Source organism: Scomber japonicus, chromosome 15, assembly GCF_027409825.1.
Source record: "Scomber japonicus isolate fScoJap1 chromosome 15, fScoJap1.pri, whole genome shotgun sequence".
Taxonomy (NCBI): Eukaryota; Metazoa; Chordata; class Actinopteri; order Scombriformes; family Scombridae; genus Scomber; species Scomber japonicus.
The window spans coordinates 8151452-8175224 of record NC_070592.1 but is presented as its reverse complement, the minus strand read 5'-3'; the positions used below and the strand labels follow the sequence as shown (position 1 = coordinate 8175224).

Sequence of the window (23773 nt, the reverse complement as noted above, 5' to 3'; positions counted from 1 at the left end):
AAAAAAAAAAAAAAAAGCAAAACTGGCATCTCATTGTTTTTGTTTCCTTTACTTACACTGAGAGTTTATACAGTTATGTAAGCATCGAGTCAATTTTAACGACCAATTGACCTCTGAGGCTTTTTTGTGAAGGAAAGATTCTCAGTGCTGCTTTTTTACTCATGAATGCCTCGGGACAAAAAGCGATGTTTAAATACCCCTGCAGACGGGAGAAGGGTGAAGGGTGAAGTCTCTCTACACTACAGGAATGCCTCTTCTTGTCTCATCTTGCCCCCGAGGACAACACACTCTTGTCTCCTCTGATATCTGCTAATTTATTCCCGTCCTCAGAGCGGGCTTGTCACAGTGTTGAAAGAAGTGGTAATGAGGGACATGTTGGGGCTGCCGTGTTGGAGGCGTGCCAAAACAATTACAAGTTTGTCACTTTATTGTGTCCCACTTTCCTTTCTTTCTTTCTTTCTTTTAATAGCACAACCAGAACACCCTCGACGAGAACGTGCCGAACACTGGCATCTTGTCTTTTCTTTTGTCAGGATAGAAAAAAAAGTCTAAAAATCTATGCCTGCTTTTGTTTTCACTCCTCCGACATGTTTTCTCCCACTTAGCTTGGTGACAGTATTTCATGACAGGACTCCATTGTGATTTCTTCAGCTGACTGACAGCCTCTTATATCTCAGCTTATGTCTTCCCTCTCCCTCTTCATTTCCTTCTTTGTCCTTATTGTTATAAAGTGACACGTTTTTGTTATATTTACCATTTTTTCCACTTAAATGCACAATGCTACTTTTAGATTTAACAGACTCTAACAAACTGGCCTTTTCGGTTTTGTCAGTTTTTGCCTCCAACAGGGAAGTTAGTTTTGGGTTTGAGCGGATATCTTCAAAAAATGACACATTTCGCTGGAATTTGGTGGAAATTAAACCAAGACAAAATAAAAAGGAAGCAAGAGGGATTCTTCAATGTTGCAAGATGTTGAACTTTTCTTTTTCTTATTTCCTCATGATTTATTGCCACAAAAATCCTTGATTGTCACATCCAGTTTTTCCCTCTACAACAGCAGTCAGTCAATGCAGAGGAGGATTAACTCAGAGACCCCTTGCTGGACTTTTTAGTGTCTCGTTTCTAAGGATACTCCATCAGAGCTGTAGTCACTAATGCTCCTCTATGTCTCCTTTCTCAATATTGAACTTTGTGAAATCCATATCGATTGATCTTATCCTGCCTCTTTCCTCTTCTCGCTCAATGCTGTTATGAAATGATCCCTGCATTGATCAAATTATCGCTCCTCTCAGTCCACAGAGAGCTTTCCAACTACGTAATGTGCCCATTATTGGTCGTATTGGAGGTCGTCAGCTCTTACAAATAGTGGTTGAGTTAACTGTTTGCTGAATTTTTAAACATACAGCCTCTTGAGGTTGAATATTTCACTCTCTGTGAGCCTCATATGTTGCAATAAGCACTTACATACAGTACTTCTAAATAACTAAGGCAATAAAAGAGAGCAGCAAGACTTTAAAACAGGAGTAAAGCTTAATATTATATCATCTTATAATGTTCTTATTCCGAAAAATGAGGATGGAGTATTTGCAGAGTGTCGAGTCACATGATTTTGCGTTTATTTGTCATCAGCTCTTGTCTCATGACTGTCTGCAAACATGCTGCATGTCTTTTGTGGAACATTTTGTACTGTGGCAGTACAAAGTCAATGTAATCCAGATGATGTGATACAGCTAATGTGACAGCTCTGTTCATTCTGTGACTTATCAGATCTCCTAAATGTCAGTATTGCAATGTGTCAATGGTGCAAATGAGGTTGTCAAAGTTCATCATAGTTCAATTTGTCATCCTAGGGTTTTTTTTTCATGCTACGCTTATGTAATTTTGTTAAGTGGCCTGTTCTGTGCTTGTCTATCCATCACAAAGGACATGAAGACATTATGCCTCTCTTTCTTCCATTTATAACCCTATTAAAGGTGTTTTTAGGGGAGCTTTTCCTCACTGGAATTGAGGATTTAAGGATAGAGGATGTTGTATTTCTGCCCAGATGTGGCAAATTGGTGATTGCAATGAAGACATTTCAATTTAATCCAGTAAAAATGCTCCTTACATATTCAACAGGAGCTGAAAAGTCCTCTTCCTCACCATCAGATCCAATATTCGTTTACCTTTTAGCTCTTGCTTGGTTTGAGAAAAAACATCATAACCTCTGGTTTGTTATATGTTCCTTGTGTATTTGTTTAGTTTGGCTCTCCCCAGTTTCCTGCCAGCTCACCACAAGCCTTGTGTAAATTGTGTAATAGACTCAAACATGTAGACCAATGTGGTGGTCTTTATTCTCAGTGGGATCAGCAGTACTGACAAATCTTTAACATGTTTGGAGCTTTTATATCTATAAGACACATATCTGACTGTCTCTTCTGTTTTATGTGCTCAGGTTTGCCGTCATCGCCTCCGGCTGTGCCAGCTGCCCCAGGCTGGTGTGTCGCAGAGAGGGCTGCGGAGCCGAGTTCTGCTACCACTGCAAGCAGGCCTGGCACCCCAACCAGACCTGCGACTCGGCCCGCCAGCAGAGAGCGCAATCCCTGCACACCCACAGTAACCACTCACCAAGCTACACACAGGAGCAGGGACCTGGTGAGTATCAGGAGACCATACACACACACACACACACGCACACACACACACACACACCGCTCCCTGGGAAGTGATTAAATCATAAGTTACCCCAATCAGACACACACCTGCACCCACACACACTGCGCAGATATGAGTGTGTGTTTTCTTGGTGCAGACGTAAACAGATCAAATCTTCTCTGCCAACAATTTCCGTCCCGAAAATATTTTTTCACACCTCCGATCTAAGTCTTCCTCCTCGTCTCTCTGTCTCTAGTCTGTCAGTCTGGATCACATGTCACTCTCCTCACTCAAGAGTGCTGAGTCAAACTTGTCTCACGGCTGTTGTAGCGGCTGCCCGATGTTCCCACCACTGGGGGAAGTGTGCAGCATTCAACTAAGCGTGAGGCACTATTTATATCACTAGACAGTTTCACGACTGCAGCACCCAGCATCCTGTCATAGAGCAGTTTAAAATATCACAAAAACATTTCTTAGTATAAACTTTATTATGGTATATTTTCATAATGACATATTTATTCATATTTACTGACTGATGTAATGTTCAGTGTGCTTTTTAGTTATCTCGTAACTTTAAAAAGCATCTCTGTAGGTGCAGATCACACTTGCAACATGCAAATAAGTTCCGCTTTTGCTGTTTTTGAACAATGCGGTGCAACTTATCACGATATGTTTCTAAAAAAAACCCAACATATGGTTCTCAGTTGAGCTTCAGAGAATGAGCAAAGCACTGTGAGAGATGTTTGGATGAGATGTTTCAGGATTGTATTTATGTAATGCACATCATAAAAACCCATCTTGTGACTGTGTGGTATTTTAAGCCAGGAACTTTCCATGTACTCTTTGACACGGACAGAAAGAGACAAATAAACTGCTGCCAGGTTCAATTAGAAAATGCATTAGTGTTACAAAGTGTTACAAGTAGCAGAGCAGGTGGACCCAAAGAAGAAAACCTCCTTATTTACTTACTTACTAAACAGAACTCAGGAGTGCCGACAAAGCAAAGCAAAACTGAGCTGAACTGATCAAACAGAGCAGAACAAATTGAACAACAGATCCGACAAGACTGAATTGAAAACTATGACTTAAATACAAACTGAACTAATGAAACAACTGGGTAACAGGTGGCGAAACACAAGGCCGCGAGTGGGAGCTGATTGGCTGGGAAGAGACTGAGGGGAGCAAAGCGAGGTTAACCGGATAGATGCAGGGGCAAGTGAGGTGCACGGAAACACAGAGAGGAAACACAGAGCTAACAGGAAACCATAAACCCCAGAAACCACAATGTAACCATGCACAACATGTCCCAGAACACACACATGAACTCACAGCTAAATTAACTAATGTAGGAATTGATAGAAACATGAATAAATCAGTCTTTTGAGCAGAGCGTATTACAGCTGCATGAAGATTTCTACAAACATCCGTGCTTGTGCATGCAAACATCTCGGTGTGTGTGTGTGTGTGTCTTTAATCCCATTTTGATTAAAAATCTATTAAATAAATCCCTCCGCCTGTGTCCACTCAATCTTTTCTCTCTCTCTACTTAATGCACCACTTCCAGTCTGCCTCTCGCTGCCAAATATATTCGGGAGAACTGACAACAATCCAGAAGGCCAAAACTGAGTCATAAAAATATTAATTCAGACTGCTTTCTCTCTTTCTTTCTTTCTCTTTCTTTCTCTTTCTTTCTCTCTCCGTCTGCCTGTCTATCAGTTTGTACTGGCTGCTTAGTCAAATGGATACAGACAGATGTACGGAGACAGAGGAGGAGAGAAGTAAGAGTGAAAGTGAGATGGAGAGATAAGAGGAGGCGACGAGAGATGAGACAGAGAGGAGGAATTGAAAAAGGAGGGCAGAGGAGGAAGAAAGAGAGAGATGAGAGAGAGAGAGAGAGTGTGTGAAGTCGTTTTCAGCGGAATAAAACATACAATAACAATAATACACAGATAATAAGTCACACACGCACACACACACACACACACACACACATACACAAACTCAGAGCAGAGAAGGTTCCCAGCATCCAGAATACAAACATGCAAATTTACTTTTTTTTTGTGGCTTTTTGGCTTTTTTCCCTTTAAAATGCATTAGAGGACAAACTGCTACAATTGCCCAATCCATTACTCTAATGACGTTTGATTTCCAGAGAAAAAGAAAGAGAAATAGAGAGAGAAAGCACTAAAGTGGACGATTTGAGAGTTTTGTTTGTCTTACATTGAAACTAATTTACTAACCTTTTTTTTTTTTTGAATCTTTTCTCAAATATTTAGTTTTTCTCTTAGTTGAAGTATGTGTATTGCATATATACAACCAGTAGTTAAGTGAGTTTTAAAACAACAATGAGCTACAAGACACTTTGAGATTTGGCTATGTAGGAAATGCACATTTTAAGTTTCTTGCAAGAATTAGATGAGAGAGGATGCATACAAACTGGAAACAGCTAGCCTAGCTTCATCTAACTACTACTAGCACTTCTAAAGCTCAGTAATTAACATGTTATATCTTATTTGTTTAATATATATAAACTTAAGTAAGATTTTACAGTGGGGTTACATGCAGGACTAGTTCTTGTCCGGGTGCAGTGACTTCCTCGAGTCTTGTCATTGCTTTGAGGTTGCCGGGCAACTAATGAAGACTCTAGAACTTCTGTGGAAACTGTGAGCCATGCTAGCTGTTTCCCTCTGTTTCCAGTCTTTATGCTAAGCTAAGCTAACCAGCCGCTGCAGACATATGGGTGGTATCAATCTTCTCATCTAACTCCATGTAAAACTAGTCTATAGCGAAACTGTTCCTATAGCAACTAAAAAAAACAAACAAGAACCAAGAAAAACAAAGTGTTCTCGTCTCTTGATGTGAGCGATGTTGCTAAGCCTTGAACCCGTCTTCTTTCTGTCCTCAGCTGATGACATCAAGCCCTGTCCCCGCTGTGGTGCCTACATCATCAAGATGAACGATGGGAGCTGCAATCACATGACCTGCGCCGTCTGTGGCTGCGAGTTCTGCTGGCTCTGCATGAAGGAGATCTCTGACCTGCACTACCTCAGGTATGGAGATTTCTCTTTTTACTTTTTTCTTTTATCAGCTTTGTGTTTGACTTTTCATTTTTTTTTCATATTTGCAAATTCTAACCACACATCTCATCTTTCATCGTGTCCCCTTCTCCCATAATTGCCCTTTTCCCTGCCCTACGTCCCTCTCTCCTTCTTCTTCTTCTTCTTCTTCTTCCACCCTCCCGCTGTGTTTCCCTCCATTAGTCCATCTGGCTGTACCTTCTGGGGAAAGAAGCCGTGGAGCAGGAAGAAGAAGATTTTGTGGCAGCTGGGCACTCTGATCGGAGCTCCGGTCGGCATCACCCTCATCGCAGGCATCGCCGTCCCCGCCATGGTCATCGGCATCCCTGTTTACGTCGGCCGCAAGGTGAGACAAGAGTAGTAGAAGAAGAAGAAGCTCCAGCTGTTAGAGCAGAAATATCAATCTCTAGTGAAGAGCATTGAATGATCGTGTTAAAGGTTAAAGCTGACTGCATCACTCTAAGATATGACTTTTTAATTTTTTCTGTGGTTTTTGGTACTTTTTGTTTAACTTTATATAAAAAAAGTTTTTAAAAAAGCATTTAATTGCAATAGACAGTGTTTAAAAGTCCATGATAATGGTAGAGAGCCAGTTAAAATTTGAAATTAAGCATAAAAAGCAACACCTTGTATGCTGCAGGATTTGAGTTTTGGTGATTTCATTCTCTTGAATTGAATTTGTGTGTTCATGGTTATAAAAATACATCTTTAAGCCATATTCAGAAAATGTGACCAAGACTCACTTTCAAACTAATTACTTGATATAAATGTGTTAGACAGTGAAAAGGAAAGGGGAAACTAAACTCTACAGAGATGGGTTTGTTTTTTTTAAGAACTGATCAGATGCTTTATGAAACATCTGTGTTTTCATAACCGTTCCATCTTGATAGCATTTCTCTATAAACATGTATCACATTTCAAGAATCTTTTTTTTGTAATCTTTGTGATCAGTTCACTTGACATTTATCTTTGTCCGGGCTTCTCCCGAAATCAGAAGTTGGAAACCGCAGAGATGTGGCAACACACACAAATAGTTTACAAGTGCTGCCGCAGTCATTCTTTCACAATCCTCCGCTGGTTATTATCTGGAATTTACAATGGTTAGAAAAACAAAACAACTTCTCTATAAAGTTGTATAAAGTACGATGTCTTCATTCTTAACACATGTCAGAGGTTTCCTAGAAATTAAAATGTTTTCACTTCCTCTGCGCAGCACAGTTCAGTTTCTGTTTGCATCAGCAGTAACGCTGACCCGATGTCCATTAAAGACAGACCGCAGAGCCTAGAACTGCATCTTTAAGTTAGAGTCTTCAGAACGTATAAAAAGTCTTTTAAGGCCTTAACCCTCCTGTTGTCCTCGAGTCAAAGAAGGAAGGGAGGAAGGAAGAAGGAGGGAAGGAAGGAAAGGGGGAAGGAGGAAGGAAAAAGGAAGGAAAGGAGGGAAGAAGGAAGGAGGGAAGGGAGGAATGAAGAAGGAAGGAAAGGAGGGAGGGAGGGAGGAGGAAGGAAGGGAGAAGGAAGGAAAGGATGGAGGAAGGAAGAGAGGAAAGAAAGAGAAGGAAGGGAGGAAGGAAGGAAAGGAAAGGAAGGAAGGAAAGAAGGAACAGTCAAAACAGACAATATTTTTACTATGAGAACCTTTAGATTCAATGAGTTTAAAGCAACTGAAATATAAAAAAGGCATGAATTGATTTTAATAATTAATTATTATTATATATTAATTACATCTCTTGTTGCCTTTTCCCTTTTTCTGCTGCTCCTTTGTTCAAAGATATCACTCTTCTATCTTCTATTGGAAACAATCTGCATTTAACTGCCTTGTGTTTGTTTCATTAGTTTAGTTGTTAGATTATTTATCTACTTATACAGTTTAATATTAAAGGGACAGTGCACATTTATCCAATTTTTTTGTAATGGTTTATCTATCTTGGCTAATTTTCAACTGCAATGACTGGGCAACTACAAAATACACATATAATACATTAAAACAGGAAGTGCAATAATTTAAATCTTTATCATATGACGAAGCACATTTCATTGGGAACACATAAAATACAGTGAAAGAAGAATATTACATAGATTTCAGGTTATGTAAATAGCCTACAGAGTCTTGATTGTGTTTTACCGTGATTTTAAATGAGTTTTAAATGAAAGATATTTTTCACAGCCTGTAATAAGTGTTGGCAGACTTCTCCATGTGGGAGCTGCTCTCACTGAAAGAGCTGACTGTCCAAACGCAATCCTCCTCAGAGGTATTATACAATCCCCTCTTGGAAAACAGACCGAGAGTGTCTGTCATCGGTTGTTTTCTGCTTGTTGATGCTTGTATATTTACAGGAACGTGATAATATTATATAACTGTTGGCATCAAAACTGCTCATGCTGATTAATTTTCATTCAGGGTTAAAAGACAAGATGACATTTGAGTCTTGAGTGTGGTCTTGCAAGTCACTATATGAGAATTTAATGTGAAAGGGTATTTAGTGGGAGTTGTTATACTGCAGCACCCCCTTGTGGACAATAGTGGAATTACACATTTAAATTGAAGCCTGTTGTGGAAGTGGTTAACAAGTTACATCAGCTGTAACCTCACCATCACACACATATTGTATTCACTTCCTCTATGTCCAAATCTGAGCGTGTGTTTTGTGTTATCTCAGTCAGACGCGTTCACTTGCTGTGAAATGTACACAAGGAAACATTTTTAATATGCTAATCAACGTGGTTAGCGGTGAGAAAAAGGATGCAAAAAAAAAGTTCTTCCTCTATCTATGAGATACAGATTCTCTTCTTTAAAAAATAAGTTTATAATAGGTCAGTGTGAGAGATGTAGATCAATGATTATTCATAATGAAACCCAGCAGGGAAAGCTTTCTTTTTTTACTTTCACTAAGTGAGTCGTTTCTTGTCGTTCCTTTGAAACATGTGTTAAGTGTTTTCCATGGAAGCCGCAGATTGTTTGGGTTTTATTTCCACAGAGAGACTTCTTGAGAAACCACTTACCATAATTCCCATCGTGCAACGTCAGGGGTTATTGAGGACACAGAGGTCATGTAGTGGTGCTGTTTTTAGGGATGTAGTTGGGTTTTTGTTTTTTTTAACAACCTCAAGCCGTAATTATGTTCTACAAATACACACTAATTACATAGGCTGTTTTTTTAAAGGGATATTCTACTATTTTTATATCTTTAAATTCACTTAAAATACAATGGGATTCAGATTGGTTCATGGCAGAGTGGAAATGGCTTTGATACAGCACATAAATAAAGAAAATGTGATCTTTTTTTAACCTTTATTTAACCAAAGAGTTTTCTTAACATTATCTCTTTTACATACTTGGCAGCGTACAATTATGTAAAGTGTCACAAAGAAATATAAGCAAGATAAAACTATTTAAAACTACATTCCTCATGATGAGACATTTTTTAATGGTGGTTATCTTCTACTAAGTTCAGAGCAGACTGTAAAGATAGGCTGCTAGGCTGCTATTTTAAAGGGATATTCTGCTATTTTTATATCTTTAAATTCACTTAAAATACAATGGGATTCAGACTTGTTCATGGCAGAGTGGAAATGGCTTTGATACAGCACATAAATAAATAAAAAATATTATCCAGCAATTTTAAAATCCTCTTTTTTTTAATCTTTATTTAACCAGGGAGTTTCCTTAACATTATCTCTTTTACATACTTGGCAGCGTACACTAAAATAAAGTGTTACAAACCCTAACCCTAACCATAACATTCAAATCCAACATAACTAAACAAGATCTGAGAAATGTAAGCAAGATAAAACTTGACTATTTAAAACAACATTCCCCATGAGACATGTTTTATTGGTGGTTCAGAGCAGACTGTAGATGATCTGGAAGTTTACAACAAAAAGGTACAAATGCATCTTTCTCTGTAATCCTGTCTATACACTGATTTAACGTTCCCTCTCCTCTGCTGCAGATCCACGCCCACTATGAGCTGAAGAAGACATCTCGACACAGGAGGAACCTGGCCATCACGGGAGGCGTGGCCTTGTCCATCATCACGGCCCCCGTCATCGCAGCTGTCAGCGTCGGTAAGCGGCTCGACAGGACCGGCATCCGTTATGCAATGTGGATATCTGACACTGATGGGCCAAAACAAACCGAACACACTTTATTAATCAAAATCTAGAAGTGAAAATTGTGCCGTGTTTTCAGGATTTAAGCTTTTGCACAATGAATAACAGCTTCAGTTAAACAAATAATATCTTATATAGAAAGTAGAAATCCCAGTTAAAGAGTTAAATTCACTTCTTAACCCTCCTGTTGTCCTCAGGTCAAGGAAGGACAGAAGGAAGGAAGGAAAGGATTAAGGAGGAAAAGAGGAAGGAAGGAAGGAAGGAAGGAAGGAAGGAAGGAAGGAAAGGATTAATGAGGAAAAGAGGAAGGAAGTAAGGAGAGAAGGAAGGAAGGAAGGAAAGAAAGGAGTAAGGAGGGAGGGAGGGAGGAAGGAAGGAAAGGAGGAAAGAAGGAAAGAAGGACGGATGGAAGGAGGCGGGAGCAAAGAAAGAGGGGAGGAAGGGAAGAAGGAAGGAAAAATTAAAGATAGAGGGAAGAAGGAAGGAAAGAAGGAACAGTCAAAAGAGATGGGATCAGTTTGACCCGGGAGGACGATGCAAGGCTTAATATAATGATCTTTTCTTCTTCTTTCCCTCGTCAGGCATTGGTGTTCCCATCATGTTGGCCTACGTGTACGGTGTGGTGCCCATCTCTCTGTGCCGAGGAGGAGGCTGTGGTGTGAGCAGAGGGAAGGGCCGAGGCGTTCGGATTGACTTCGATGAGGACGACGGACCCATCACAGGTGAGGACTCCAAACTGAACCAGGATCTGTTTCAATCATAGACTCACATGTACAACAATAAACAATATCCTCCGTCTCATTCTGCAGTGGCGGACGCTTGGCGAGCCCTCAAGTCCCCGAGTCTGGGTGAGAGCAGTCTGGACGGGGCTGTGAGCGGTCTGAGCACCACCTCCCCCAGCGAGGGGCTCTCTGTGGCCCCCGGGGCTCTGGGTGACACGCCTCACTTTAATACTCTGGCAGGTGGCGCTTTGGGGACCCGAACCAGCAAGTACAGCAGGTAAGATAAGACGAGAAGAAACTGAGGACACTTAAAGTTTAAATTCTGCTCTAAATAAAGCAAAATTACATCATTATTCTTTTTAAAAGCACATGTTTCATTTGGTTGATGATGGTTTTTCCAGACATCAGATACATATTTGGTCAACTTAAAGACATTATAGTTAAACAGCCAGTCCATTCTGCCATCTTCAGAGCACCAAAACATTTCTGGGTTTTTAACATTTCAGTAAATATTGGAGTTCTCAGTTCATCATACAAGGGACAGTATAAAAGAAAATGTGATTCATTTTCAACTTCATTGAGTTCACATAATTCACATAACCTTTCAACTTCCAACATATTTTTAAATCTACCGACTTCAAGGTTCAGGGGAAGGATTCCTGTTCCCAGCTGAGCCACTAAGGACCTTTGATTTCTTGATAAGTTTGCTTTAACATAAGGTTCAGGGCCATAATTATGCTTGATTTGAATATATGTTCGTAATTTGGGCTTTAATAAAATATCATTTAACCATTTTGTCTCAAATAAAGCAAATAGTTTCTCACTAAATGAGGCTATTGAACAAGTTCAATTATTACTATACCTATACTGTAATCCAACCTCTTCAAATAAAGTGAATATTTCTTTAGCCCACGGAGAGCCGTTTAATTTACTCCAAATAAAAACTTTCTTATTGACTCTGTCCTCTGTCATATTGAGTAAACGATTCCATAATCTAATCATCTCACATTTACGTCTGATAGGACCAGGAAGCCAACCCATGTCACCTTGAACAGCCAAAATCGGAGCAAACTTATGATATAAGTTGTATAATTGCAGAAAAAAACAAAAAAAAAAAAATTATGTAAGATCAGTTGTTTCTCAGTTGTGTGAAAATGTGCTAATAAATTGACACATCTCATATAAACTCACTGACTTGGGTGAGATCTTCCTCTGCAGAGGTGATGAATACTTAATTAATGCTATTAATAAATATGCTGAGCTTCTATCACGATCTGTGTGGAGTGCAAATGATTCATGAGAAGAAGTATTGATAGTTTTGCATTACTTAACACTGAAAACTCATTAATATGCATGTTTGCTTGTTGTGCTCCAGGCTGGAGGTGCAGGCAGGGGAGCTGGCCAAAGAGTCGGCCCAGAGGGAGACGGGCAGCCTGGGTGCAGGGAGCGACTGTGCCAGCACCCGAGGAATGGCCGGATCCATCATCTCCTCCTACACACTACCTGACAGGTGAGAGCAGGCCTCCTTACTTTCTTCCCTCCCTCCTCACTCCTTCCTTCCTTCCTTCCTACCTTCCTTCCTACCTTCCTTCCTACCTTCCTTCCTACCTTCCTTCCTACCTTCCTTCCTTCCTTCCTTCCTTCCTTCCTTGACCTGAGGACGACACGAGGGTTAACCTCCCTCTACTTCCTGTTTTTTGATCTTGAACTTGAACTTTTCTCATTGCATCACCTCCTGTAGGTGTGTTTGGCTCTTTTTCTGTCATTTCCTCTCTTCTCTTCAACTCTCTCCTGCAGCTTTGTATGTGACAAAGCTGCAGGAGAGAGTTTGTGATGTGCAGTTTGATGCCATCATGATCAAATGTGTTACAACTTTATGTCTCCTCTGTTGCACTGTATAGATTCCTCTTTAGATGACTTTACTTAGCAGATGGTTAGCAGTAAATAATTGTATTTGCACTAGGGTTGCAGCAAATTCTTTATTATTTCAACCTAATTTTAACACTTTTCAGACTCAGTATACCTGATGTGGATAATCTAATCTCATTTATAATTCACATAAGCACATCCATCCTTTAATAACATCTCCCATAGTTTAAAAAAAATCCAGTTTTTCAACAAATCTAAATTCTAATTACAAAAAACAGGGAGACCTAAGGTGTATGTTTTAATGTTTCCATGTGTTTACTATTATTGGGTTTTATTTTTATTTTATTTTGCATGTTTTTATGTTTTTTTTAAATTTCCAATTCTTACTGTTAAATGTTTGTTTTATGTAAAGCACATTGAGTTGCCATTGTGTATGAAATGCGCTATATAAATAAAACGGCCTTGCCTTATGGACTCTAAAACCATAAATATCTCCTTCTCTGTGTGATCCGTCTTCACACTCATCATGTTGTTAATTACTGTCTCTGCAGGGAGTGCACCAACCTGGAGATCCAGGTGGACATCGAGACCAAACCCAGCCATCTCTGCCTGACCAGTGAAGAGGACCTAACCCCGCCCCCGGGCTCTGCTGCTATGGCGACCGCCTCCGGAGGAGAGGAGCCTCAGGACTGCAGCTCCAGAAGAGGCGGAGCGTTGTCTGGCTCGGTGCTGGGTCTGTCACCGGGCGCGTCGCTCCGAGAGGGGCTGAGAGACGTCACCCTGGCCCAGCCGGAGAGCATCCGTAGTGACCTGGAGATGTCGGACACACAGTCAGACGACATTGCGGAGCTGACGTCAGACGACTGTGACTCGCCTCACCCGAAAAGCTGTCACCCAGCGGCCGGCCAGCAGCTCCCCTCCTGCCGAGCCCTGCACCCCTCCACCGAAGGCCTTCACTGTCCCGCAGACAGCAACGTGATCCTCTACGTCTGAGAGAACAGCAGCTCTCAGGATTGCACAAAACAACGAACCAATCCCCCCCTCCCACCCCCACCCCACCCCCCAACATTTTCATTTGACATCCTCTCTTACTTCACAGCTTTTCTCTTTTGTTCTTAAATTCTGTTGTCATTTCTCGTTTGCTGCTTTGGCGACTCACAGACACCGTCTTAAACACAGACAGCGTTGGTTTACTTTTTGTCTGTCTGTCTTATCAATCTACCTGTCAATCTCCTCACCGAGCAAATTGTCAGGGTTCTACCTCTGAGATTTATAAGATGATGATTTATTGTTTACTCCTTGGTGCAAAATGCCTTGGCTACTTAAGCAAAAAAAAAAAAAAAAGAAAAAAAACACAAGAGGTACAAAATTTTCCACAAGAATTATTGCAAAAACGGAAATGATGGAATAAGGTGAAAGGTCACCAAGCACAGCAAGGAGAGGAGGATTGTTGGGGCTCACAGGTTTGTGTGTGCTGATAGGGAACGTTTATAACATATGTGTGAATGAATGTGGACTTTGTACTCGACTATCGTGGCTTTATTTTTCCTCTTTCCCCCTCTATTTATAGTCAAGACAACTTTGAAATTGTATTATTTGCCGTGTGCATGTGTCTGCATGAGCCATGACTTGTGTGGAAGGTTTTTTTTTTGTTTTTTTTAAAGGCAGCGATATTTTTCTGTTACACTGGTGAAAGTTAAAAGTTTACTTAAAGAGGACGAAGCTGCACTTGAATCTTACTTTCACTGCACAGAAGAGGAGGAGGAAGAGGAGGAGGAAGAGGAGGAGGAAGAGGAGGCTGGAAATAGGGACAAACGGAATAAGAGTCCCTGTTTATCGAATTACGTAAAAAATAACTGAATGAGTTCTGACAATGACGTGGCGAGGCCAAAGAGCTCAGCGGTTAAATGCACTGAGGCACTGAGAGAAGCCATTTCTTTCTATTCTAGGCTAGTCTATAGTGTAAGAGCACCACATTTTTCATGCTCTGCCCATTTTGAATAGTTGAGTACCTACCACACAATACGAAGAATATACTGAGATTCAACATCAAATCAAATCTTCGCACAGATAATCCAACGATAAAATTATATAAAGTATGTTAATCTCAACAATCCAGTTTTCTACTGTTTTATAGCTTAATAACTGTTTTTGGACTATTATGTAAAGTATTTCAAACACATACTTGAATACAATGAATGTAGAAAGCGATACAGTTACCTTCTGGTGGCTTGAACTGTCCGTAACTAACTGTAGAAGACACTCAAGGCAACACATCAAAAAAAAAGAAAAGAAAAGTGAAGTTCAGATACATGAACTCAAAACTATGTTAACATGATATTCACACATACTATACAGTATTACAGTAATGTAAATAAAGTACTAAATCATTCTTCTAGAAAAAAAAGCACCTCATTTATATAATATAATGATAATTTAAATATAGATTAACAGGTTTGGCAAGTTTCCCCAGTTTCTGACTGGTTATTTATTTCTATTTCAACTCAATTTTAACCCTTAAACAGGTGATGTGCACCAGGATAAACATACATACATACATTTTTTAATACCTTAATAGGTGCAATGTTTCCTGTAGTGGAGATACAACTCATTGAATCCAAAGTATACAAAATATTTTTAAAATTATTTGTGGAAATGTGTACTTTTTATGTGAAAATGAGAACTAGTAACATCAAAATAAATAAAAAAAGAATAATTTTCACATCTAATTTTCGCACTCCTGGCTGTTTAAGGGTTAAATTAGTTGATTATTTCTTTTAAATTAATGACAAAAATATACAGTGTTTACAATGTTCAGCATCAAATTGAAATGCTGACTTTTTTGCTGCATTTTGCTGAAGGAAAGATGATAGGAATGTTTTTTGTGAAATGTTTTTAATACTTTTTGCAACAGAAGTGATTAAAGGTTGTAGTTCTTTGCTGTTGATCATATAGAAGAAACTTTGTGCTGTAGTTGCAGTAACAATGTTTGTTTGGGGATCTGTGCAAAGGGCTGAAACTGACAACTCATTATTGATTAATCTACCAATCGTTTTCTCTATTAAATAATCATCTTTTTATATATAAAGCCAGAAAATAGTGTAAAAACCTCATTTTAATTGAGTCTGACACAAGTCATTCAAAAATACTTCAACAAAAAAAAAAAGGGAAATTAATGAGTTTACTATCGTCGTCGTTGTCATTGTCAGAACTCTCTCGCTGTGTGGTTCAGGTGTGTGTCACGTGACTTGGACTGTGGTTCAACAGTTGGCTGCCTGCCTGCCTTATAGACGCTCACTGACCAACACAACACACCCAACTGGTTTTTAGTTTCTGACGACGTTGTTAACCCGGCCGTCTGACCCACTTGAACATTGTGTGAACAGTGTGTGTGTGTGTGTGTGTGTGTGTGTGTGTGTGTGTGTGTGTGTGTAGAGAGAGAGAGAAATAGCTTCCTACAGTAGACGAATGGACTCCTGATGAATGTATTTGTTTGTCCCACTTTGTTTTTTGAATGAGCACTTGTGCACTTTATCTGAATTTTATCATATTTATCTTTGTTTTTTGTTTTTTTTGTGTGTTTGTTGTTTTTTTTTTTGCTATTCATCATCTGTTGCTATACTGTAAGTGAGTTTAAGTCTGTGGTACAACCAAAATAAATCACCTACCAGAAGGCCTTTTATGTTGGATGTAACTTAAGAAGAGTTTGGTTCCAAAATATCTTACAACCATTTCTGAAAACGCTTTATCAAGTTTATCATTCAGTATTTTCAATTTATAGGAAATCCTAGGTGTTTTTTTAAAATACATTTTCTGATCCAAGGACTATAATTAACCTATTTTTTTATATTTTATTCTATTAATTTATGCCGTGCTAATCAGCCTTTTAAAAGTCACTTTTTTTCCAAATGTTGTACAATTTTTTTTGGAGCCAAACACTTCGATCTTTGATGCCGATAAGCTCTTCTTAATCATAATCACTAGCCTGAATTGTTTCTTAGCTTTGTATCACCTCTGTGCTTCAGTTTAAAAAGAAAAAAATAAAGGTTTCCTACGAAGGTTTTTTCTTTAATCTACGAGGAAAACCGCTCGGAAACCTTCTTCATCTCAAAGTAGCTTTATGGATTTAGCTGCTTATATGACTTGACAGTGCTTTGTTTGGTCTGCTGCACTTATCACATGTTTCTGCCTGCCTGCCTGTGAGGAAACACTCGAATGTACCACGGGCGGAAACCCGAACTTCCTGAAAGAGTCCGAATGAGTGTTTATGGAAATGTCCCATTAAGAACACAGGTGGTCATTTCTTTATTTGAAACAAACAAAAAAAAGGTTTAGAGTATATAGATAGCAATATTTAAGTGTTATTAAACTGTTTGTGTATTTTTTCCTGTCACTGTTAAAGCCCTGCCCTGTGTGGGGTTGTACATGCAGGACTGTGAAAGACATCTTGTGGACTTTTGGGGAAAAACAATAAATAAACACAATCTAATGTTTCACCAAAGTGATGAGTTGTTGTCTCTTATAACGGGAGAGAAAATCAAATGAAACATGGTCTGAAAAACAATTACTTATAACTGTATCGTGACCAAAATCATTGATGAAATGTTACAATAACTGACACCGAAAGAAATCATGAGAATATATTTAAATGTGTAAAATGATCCAGAGTAGTGGAAACTTCAGTTGTATCTTTTTCACAAACATTTATCTTGTCAAACACATTGTTAACTGTTTAATTGCATCATTAGTCAAAATATCTGTTGTGAAAAAGCAACTTTTATTAAATTTACAGTAACTGACAGAGAAAGTTTGGAAACCACTGCAGAGTAATTGGAGATGCTTTAACCAGATTTGTATTTTTTAATTACAAAAATTCAGTACATTGAGCTAAAATGTGTTAAAGCATGTTTTGTTGAGAACTGTCATACATGTGTGCACATTTTATGCAAGTACACCTAGTAAAAAGAATGAATGTAGAAGAAGAAGAAGAAGAAGAAGAAGAAGAAGAAGAAGAAGAAGAAGAAGAAGAAGAAGAAGAAGAAGAAATGTATTTAGTAAAGCACCTTTCACAGAGATACAATTCACAAAGTGCTTCACAGAATACAAAAAGACCATAAAAAACATGCAAGAATTAAAAAACAAATGCAATTAAAATATCACACGCAATCAAAACATGAAAGACCGTGAAAATTAAAAAAACACAGGTAAACAGAGGACATAATACAAGAGAAACAAGCACTAAATCAATTCAAGGTAAGAGAAGACATAATGGAAAACATACAATATAATATTATACATATTATAATATAATGCAATTATTTGCTACTCGGGGAAAAAACTGATCCTTGTCTTAGTTTTAATTTACAGAATATTTCTCTAAATGCAATATTTTTAAAACAACTAAATGTCAGTCTATACCTAGTAGTATATACTAATACTAGGTATAGACTGATATTATAATATGTGCTATGAGAGAGAAAATAAAAATCTGCTTTAAAAAGACGTAATGGAAAACATACAATGTAATATTATACATCTACTTAGAAAAAAACAGATTTTTATCTTAATTTTATTTGACTGATCCTCTACGGGCTGTCGTAAATCCCCTTGGCTACAGAAACTCTTCACGGCAGCGTCTTTCACTTTACGGCGGTGTTTAGCTAAGCCGTAAAGCAGAACGTGTGGACCGGAGGAAGGTTAAAGTGACTTCTGATAAACACGGTAAAAAGACTCTATTTATTGGTAGTTTATGCAGTTTAACACCATTTAATACTTATTTAATATATGATACAATGGCTGTATTGGTTTAAATGTCGTTAATATGTCAGGGTAGTTAAAATAAAGCTGTCGTCATTGAAGCTAAATGCTGCTAAATATCAGACCATAGGACACATTTAACCCACTAATGTTGTTATTGTTGATGTTTATTGACTTAAACTAACGAGTTATAGCTTTTATATTGAGGTGTTTTGTTTAATAGAAACCTATAACCTGCTGGATCAGTGTTAGTTAGCTCCGGGAAGCTAACAGGCTAATCTTTAAGCTAGTTTAACGTAATAATAAAGGATACAAATAGTCAAATCTTACATAAGATGTTGTTATTTTGGATCTGACAGCTTAACATATGGTGTTATATATTTCTATCAGTGTTTTAAAATGCTTTGGTTGAAAGGAAATTAAAGGTTATAGTAGATATGATGCATTAAATCCAATCCTGAGTGAAGGTAAACATAATGTAATGATATTTAGAAGCTGATTCTCTGTTTTAATCAACATTTACGTGTATAAAGAAGTGTTAGATATCATAAGAAAAGACTTAACGTTGTTTAAACCCACTGTCAGATTAGTGAAGGCTTTATTTTGCTTGTGAAAACAGTAAAAGGGTGTGATATTTCTCCCACCAGAACACATTAGACACATTAGTATGTGGTATGGATGGGAAACACTGGCTAACACTCATTTTAATAAGTATAAGTGTTGCAAAAATAGAGACTAGTGTTTATATTTCTTAACCTCAGATTGTAAGCTTATTAAATAAGGAGTAATAATTACATCTGCTTTTTACCTGACTGTTGTTTTAAGACCAACTTGAAATATTGTGAACCTGTTCCTTAACTTACTGTGTTATTGTGTATCAGTAGTTCATTTTATTTATCGTTTACAGCTATATGTGTGCAGGTTTCTGCTGGATTTTCTATAATCACAATAACAGTTTTGTAAGCAGAGGTTCATACCAAGAAGGATTCATCAGTTAAGTTTGACTATGAAACCAAAATGAGCCTAAAAGACTAAATATCACATTTCCTTAAAGACCAGAACAGTATGTGAAGCAGAGGAGGGTCTTCATCTTTACTCAGCTGCACACAGATCTGCAGGTCTTGAAAAACCTTCAAAGGCATTGAAATATTTTCTTCCACAAAAAAAAGCCTTAGAAAGTATTAAAAAGTCAAATTTAATATTGAATATTTTCTTCAGCCAGTCGTAAACAGTAATGTTGTCTATAAAATATTTTTGTGCCTGACTGCTGGCCCTCAGGTGATATTATACATCTGTAAACTTTACTACTAGCATCATACTTCAATATTTTGGACATTATGATCATGAAACTGGTGTTAAATTGTGTTCTGTGTGGTGTAAATTTAACTTAGTGAAGCATGTAAAACATCTTATTCAGGGTTAAAAATTAACTTTTTTTGTCCATTGGCCAAATTACTTGTGAATGTTAAAACTTTACCAGCTACTCAATAGATTACCAATGTTTTGGGTTTTTTGGGGTTTTTTGGCTGGTAAATGAAGCAAATCTACCACCTATTTGCCCATTTTACCAGCATTTATCTGGTGCTAATTTTGAGCCTACACCTTACTTTATGGAGGTTGTTTTTTTACTTTATGCTTTTGCAGACACTGAACTACTGCCTTGGCTGAGGTTACTTGTGTAAATAACGAGTCAACTCAGCTGATTTATTCAATGAAAATAACTGTGGATAAAACAAATATTTAATCATCTCATGAAATGCCAGTTTTTTTTCTAGGCTAATTTTCTCCTTCCCGTCATTTTCCCCGTCTCTCCTTCATCAGCACCATGCCTTTCATAGACCTGCAGTCGCGGCTGGGCCTGGACTTGGACCGCTGGATGCTGCTGCAGAGCGGCTCGCAGCCTAACAAGCGGGCATCACGCTGCCACGCCTTTGAGAAGGAGTGGATCGAGTGCTCCAACGGCATCGGGCAGACCCGCGCTAAGAAGGAGTGCCAGGTGGAGTTTGAGGACTTCTACGAGTGCATGCACAGGCAGAAGACGGTGAGTGTTTGGACTCAACAAGACAGCCAAGAAAATAATGAAATGTCAGAATACCTAGTTTAGTTGTTGCATGTGGTTTGTGGCAAAAGTTCAACCTTGGAAAACATTTTTTAATAAGAATTCTTACTCAATAACTTGTGTGTGCAGTTTCTGGTTTTTAACTCATGAAGTGCCTGAAAACAGAAAGGCTGAGTCTGTTAAATAAGCAGTTGTAGGACTTAACTATTAATGAGTCTGTGATAAATAAGAGTTGGCAGGATGTGCAATTCAAAAATATCTTTAAAAATAGTTTTAAAAGCAGCATCAGGTTTGTTAAAATGTACTTTTTTTGTTGTTGTTGGTTTTATGTCATTTTAAGTTAGATTTGCACCTTTTTTTTAAACCAAAATAAAGACTGAATGCTCCTGAAAATGTCAAATGGTGTAACCACAAAATAATGATAGATATTAAATATTTTATCCACCTACAGTTTATTTAAGTGCACTAATAATAATTACTTCCTGATTGACATGATTCCCCAAATTAAATTTAATATTTAGGTCAATTGTATTCAAGATTAAAGATTCAAGATTTCTTTATTTAGTCCTGAAGGAAATTTGTCTTGGACAATACGGGAATTGACATAAGGTGCATACATTGCATCACATTACAGAATGGAAGCCCCTCGTTAACGGCCTGAGTTTAACAGAGCAATAGATAACGGAATGAATGAAAACTTATATCTGTTCAGGTATATTTTCTTGTTTTTAACTGGGACTCTGTAACGTCTGCCAGAGGGTAGCAGTACGTATTCTGATCATGCCAAACTAGTTGATATGGTGTTTTATTGACAATTTAGTGTTTTTAAGCAAGTTGAATTATTTGGTACAAAGTTTTTATGGTTACACCACTTAGACATTTTTGCCATAATCCTCTAATATATTCTCTCAAAATAGATTAAAAGCAGAAATTTGATTCTGGGTCCCCAAAAAAAGAACATGTGCAAGTTATTCATACGTTTTTTTCCACATTTGAACCTCCTTTTAAATTTGACTAAACCACATGAACACAAAGAAAAACACAACTGACCCAAATACAGAGTCAGATAAACAGACTGTGATCATGTAAGTACGACATTTTTAGCCGAGCTGAGTCACAGTCTGAGACACTGGGGGGCAGATATTACAGCGAAGGTCACTTACGCTGCTTGTTTGTATCTAGATATTGAGTCTGATTTGCGTGCTGGAACAAAACTCAACCACTATAATTTAGCAGCAGCAGGCGATGACAGTGCACACGCTGTGACTGGTGGGTTTGTTTGTCCTTGGCTGCATCTGCTTCCTCATGATTTGACCTGTGAAGTTAATCACACTATGAAGATAAAACCACAGAGCGAGAGAATAAAAAGATGAATGGTTATCAGCCTCTCTGTGTGCTGTAACGCTACTCTGACTTTATTTATGTGTCCATGAGAGACTCTTTTTTAATCATTTAGAGTAAAATCTTGGGGGGTGTAATTAACTTTCAGCCCTCCAGGACTTTTTTTTACACACAGTTGAAGCAGAGTATATTTATTTCTGACACAAATAAACAGAAAAAGTCACAGATTCCCCCCCCCCCCTTTTTTTTTTACCATAAAGATTACTTTTCTGTCCGTCGGTATCAAATAAGCTTACTTGCAGTGCTTTAATGTTATAACTCTATAACTCCACTCTTCATAAGCTCTGTACAAACTTCATAAGCTTTTTTGTATCAGCATTTAGGTCAGCTTTTATTCCTTTTATCTGTCTGTGTGAGTGTAATTGCCTCCAAACAGCTTCTGGCTCTTCTGTGCTGCTTTAATATCTAACAAGTTTGTATTTCTGTTAACTTAAGCAATGTTTAAATTGACTTTTTTTAGTAGTATTTGGTGTGATGGATGGTAGGGAGGAAGAGGAAGCTGCATGTATCAAGCAGGGGGGAAAAAGACTTAGAAATGAATAACATGGGAGACTGGGAGAAAGAAAAATAAAATAGCACCAACATCTAATTCTCTAAATAACGTCAGGGTGAAACTGTGGTCAGTGTGTGTGTGTGTGTGTGTGTGTGTGTGTGTGTGTGTGTGTGTGTGTGTGTGTGTGTGTGTGTGTCAGCAGAGGAGTGATTGACAGCTGCTGCTCGCTGTGAATGTGCTGCAGCAGCAGGAAACGTCCTCGCCGGGATCCAGACGCCTCGATTTTCTGCTTCTCAGCCACGTCTCGTTCTTCTTTCAGACATGACAAAGAGGATAAACAGAGTGAACTGCTGATGTGAGGATGAATGTCAGCTGAGATAGATTCAGAGTCTGTCATGAAATTCAGATCAGCTGAAGTTTAAATGTAGTTTTAATGTTAGATGTTTAAAAAGCTTGAATGTTAAATCAAAGAGAGCGACGTTCTTTAAGAGCAAAAAAGAGCTGAATGTGAGTCGTGGCACATTTGACTTAAATCCTTCTTAAGCCAACATGAAAAATGACTTTTAAACCCCTTTAGGTCACATATCTGGTCATGTTGTGCACCTATTAAACAAAATATGCCAAAAAAGGACAAAAAACCTATTTCTTTTTGTATTCTTATATCATGCCTTCTTCCGGTAAAACAAAACATAGCGGTCCAATCAAATGCAAAGGATTTAATTTAAATCTCTTATCACTACATCATCACTTAAATATTCAGTTTCTCCTGTTGTCCTCGAGTCAAGGAAGGAAGGAAAGATGGAAGGAAGGGAGGGAAAGAAAGAAGGAAAGGTGGAAGGACGGAGGAAAGAAGGAAGGAAGGGAGGAGGTAGGAAGGAAAAGAAGGAAGGAGGAAGGAAAGGTGGAAGGAAATGAGGAAAAGAAAGAAGGAAGGAAGGACAGAGAAAAGAAGGGAGGGAGGAAAGGAAAGAAGGGAGGAAAAGAAGGAAGGGAGGAGGGAGGGAGAGAAGGAAGGAAGGAACGAACGAAAGAAAGAAAGAAAGAGAGAGAGAAGGAAGGAAGGAACAGTCAAAACAGACAGGAGGACGACACGAAGGTTAAAGAAGCTCTACTTTCTCTTTCCACGTCACTTTAACACCTCTTTTTTCCTTCCTCTTCCCCTCTGTTCACCCTCACCTCCTCCTCCTCTTCCTCCTCCTCTTCCTCTTCCTCTTCCTCCCTGCAGCACCAGAGGCTGCACGAGATCCGTAAGCAGCGTGACAAGATGGTGAAGGAGGGGAGCTACACGCTGCCCGCCTGCCACTCAGGCAAGACAGACACTTCACCATGAGGGAACACCACGCTGTCCGCAGCTCTGCTCTTCTGTACATTAAACCAGATATTAACTATTTCCACCTCACCTGTACAAGTTTTCAAAATAAATGTTATCATTCACTGTCTTCTTTTAGGCTTTTACTTTTTGTCTTCTTCTCTTCTTCTTCTTTTTTATTTATAGTGTACTGAGATATGTGCAGATGTTAAAAAAAAAGGAAAGTAGTTAATATATTAATAATGGTGGGATAACAGGAAGGTGATTTTTACTCACAAAAAGACAAAAACATGATTCATTGGCAGGTTCAATCAGAATAAAAGTATTTTAATTGATATT

The 23773-nt window shown here is 38.4% G+C and overlaps 2 protein-coding genes and 1 long non-coding RNA gene across 3 annotated transcripts in view; all 3 read left to right on the top strand.

The window, feature by feature from the left end:
- Positions 1-13437, top strand: part of rnf19b (ring finger protein 19B) — a 44073-nt gene extending 30636 nt beyond the window's left edge. Inside the window, exons 3-10 of the mRNA XM_053334391.1 lie at positions 2435-2634; positions 5540-5684; positions 5895-6057; positions 9665-9779; positions 10406-10546; positions 10634-10823; positions 11922-12056; positions 12967-13437. Of these exons, the coding sequence (XP_053190366.1) occupies positions 2435-2634; positions 5540-5684; positions 5895-6057; positions 9665-9779; positions 10406-10546; positions 10634-10823; positions 11922-12056; positions 12967-13408 (1531 nt within the window). The 3' untranslated portion in view covers positions 13409-13437. The remainder of the gene's footprint in view (positions 1-2434; positions 2635-5539; positions 5685-5894; positions 6058-9664; positions 9780-10405; positions 10547-10633; positions 10824-11921; positions 12057-12966) is intronic.
- Positions 13438-16360: 2923 nt separating this feature from the next.
- On the top strand, positions 16361-16911 carry LOC128374130 (uncharacterized). Its single transcript, XR_008322965.1, has 2 exons — positions 16361-16461; positions 16496-16911. It is a non-coding gene; the product is annotated as an uncharacterized LOC128374130 (long non-coding RNA).
- A 1151-nt stretch (positions 16912-18062) lies between these two features.
- On the top strand, positions 18063-23564 carry ndufs5 (NADH:ubiquinone oxidoreductase subunit S5). The gene is made up of 3 exons (XM_053334393.1): positions 18063-18136; positions 19994-20213; positions 23351-23564. Exons 2-3 carry the CDS (start codon positions 19998-20000, stop codon positions 23453-23455), a joined length of 321 nt encoding a protein of 106 aa, XP_053190368.1. The 5' UTR covers positions 18063-18136; positions 19994-19997; the 3' UTR covers positions 23456-23564.
- The last annotated feature ends 209 nt before the right edge of the window (positions 23565-23773 follow it).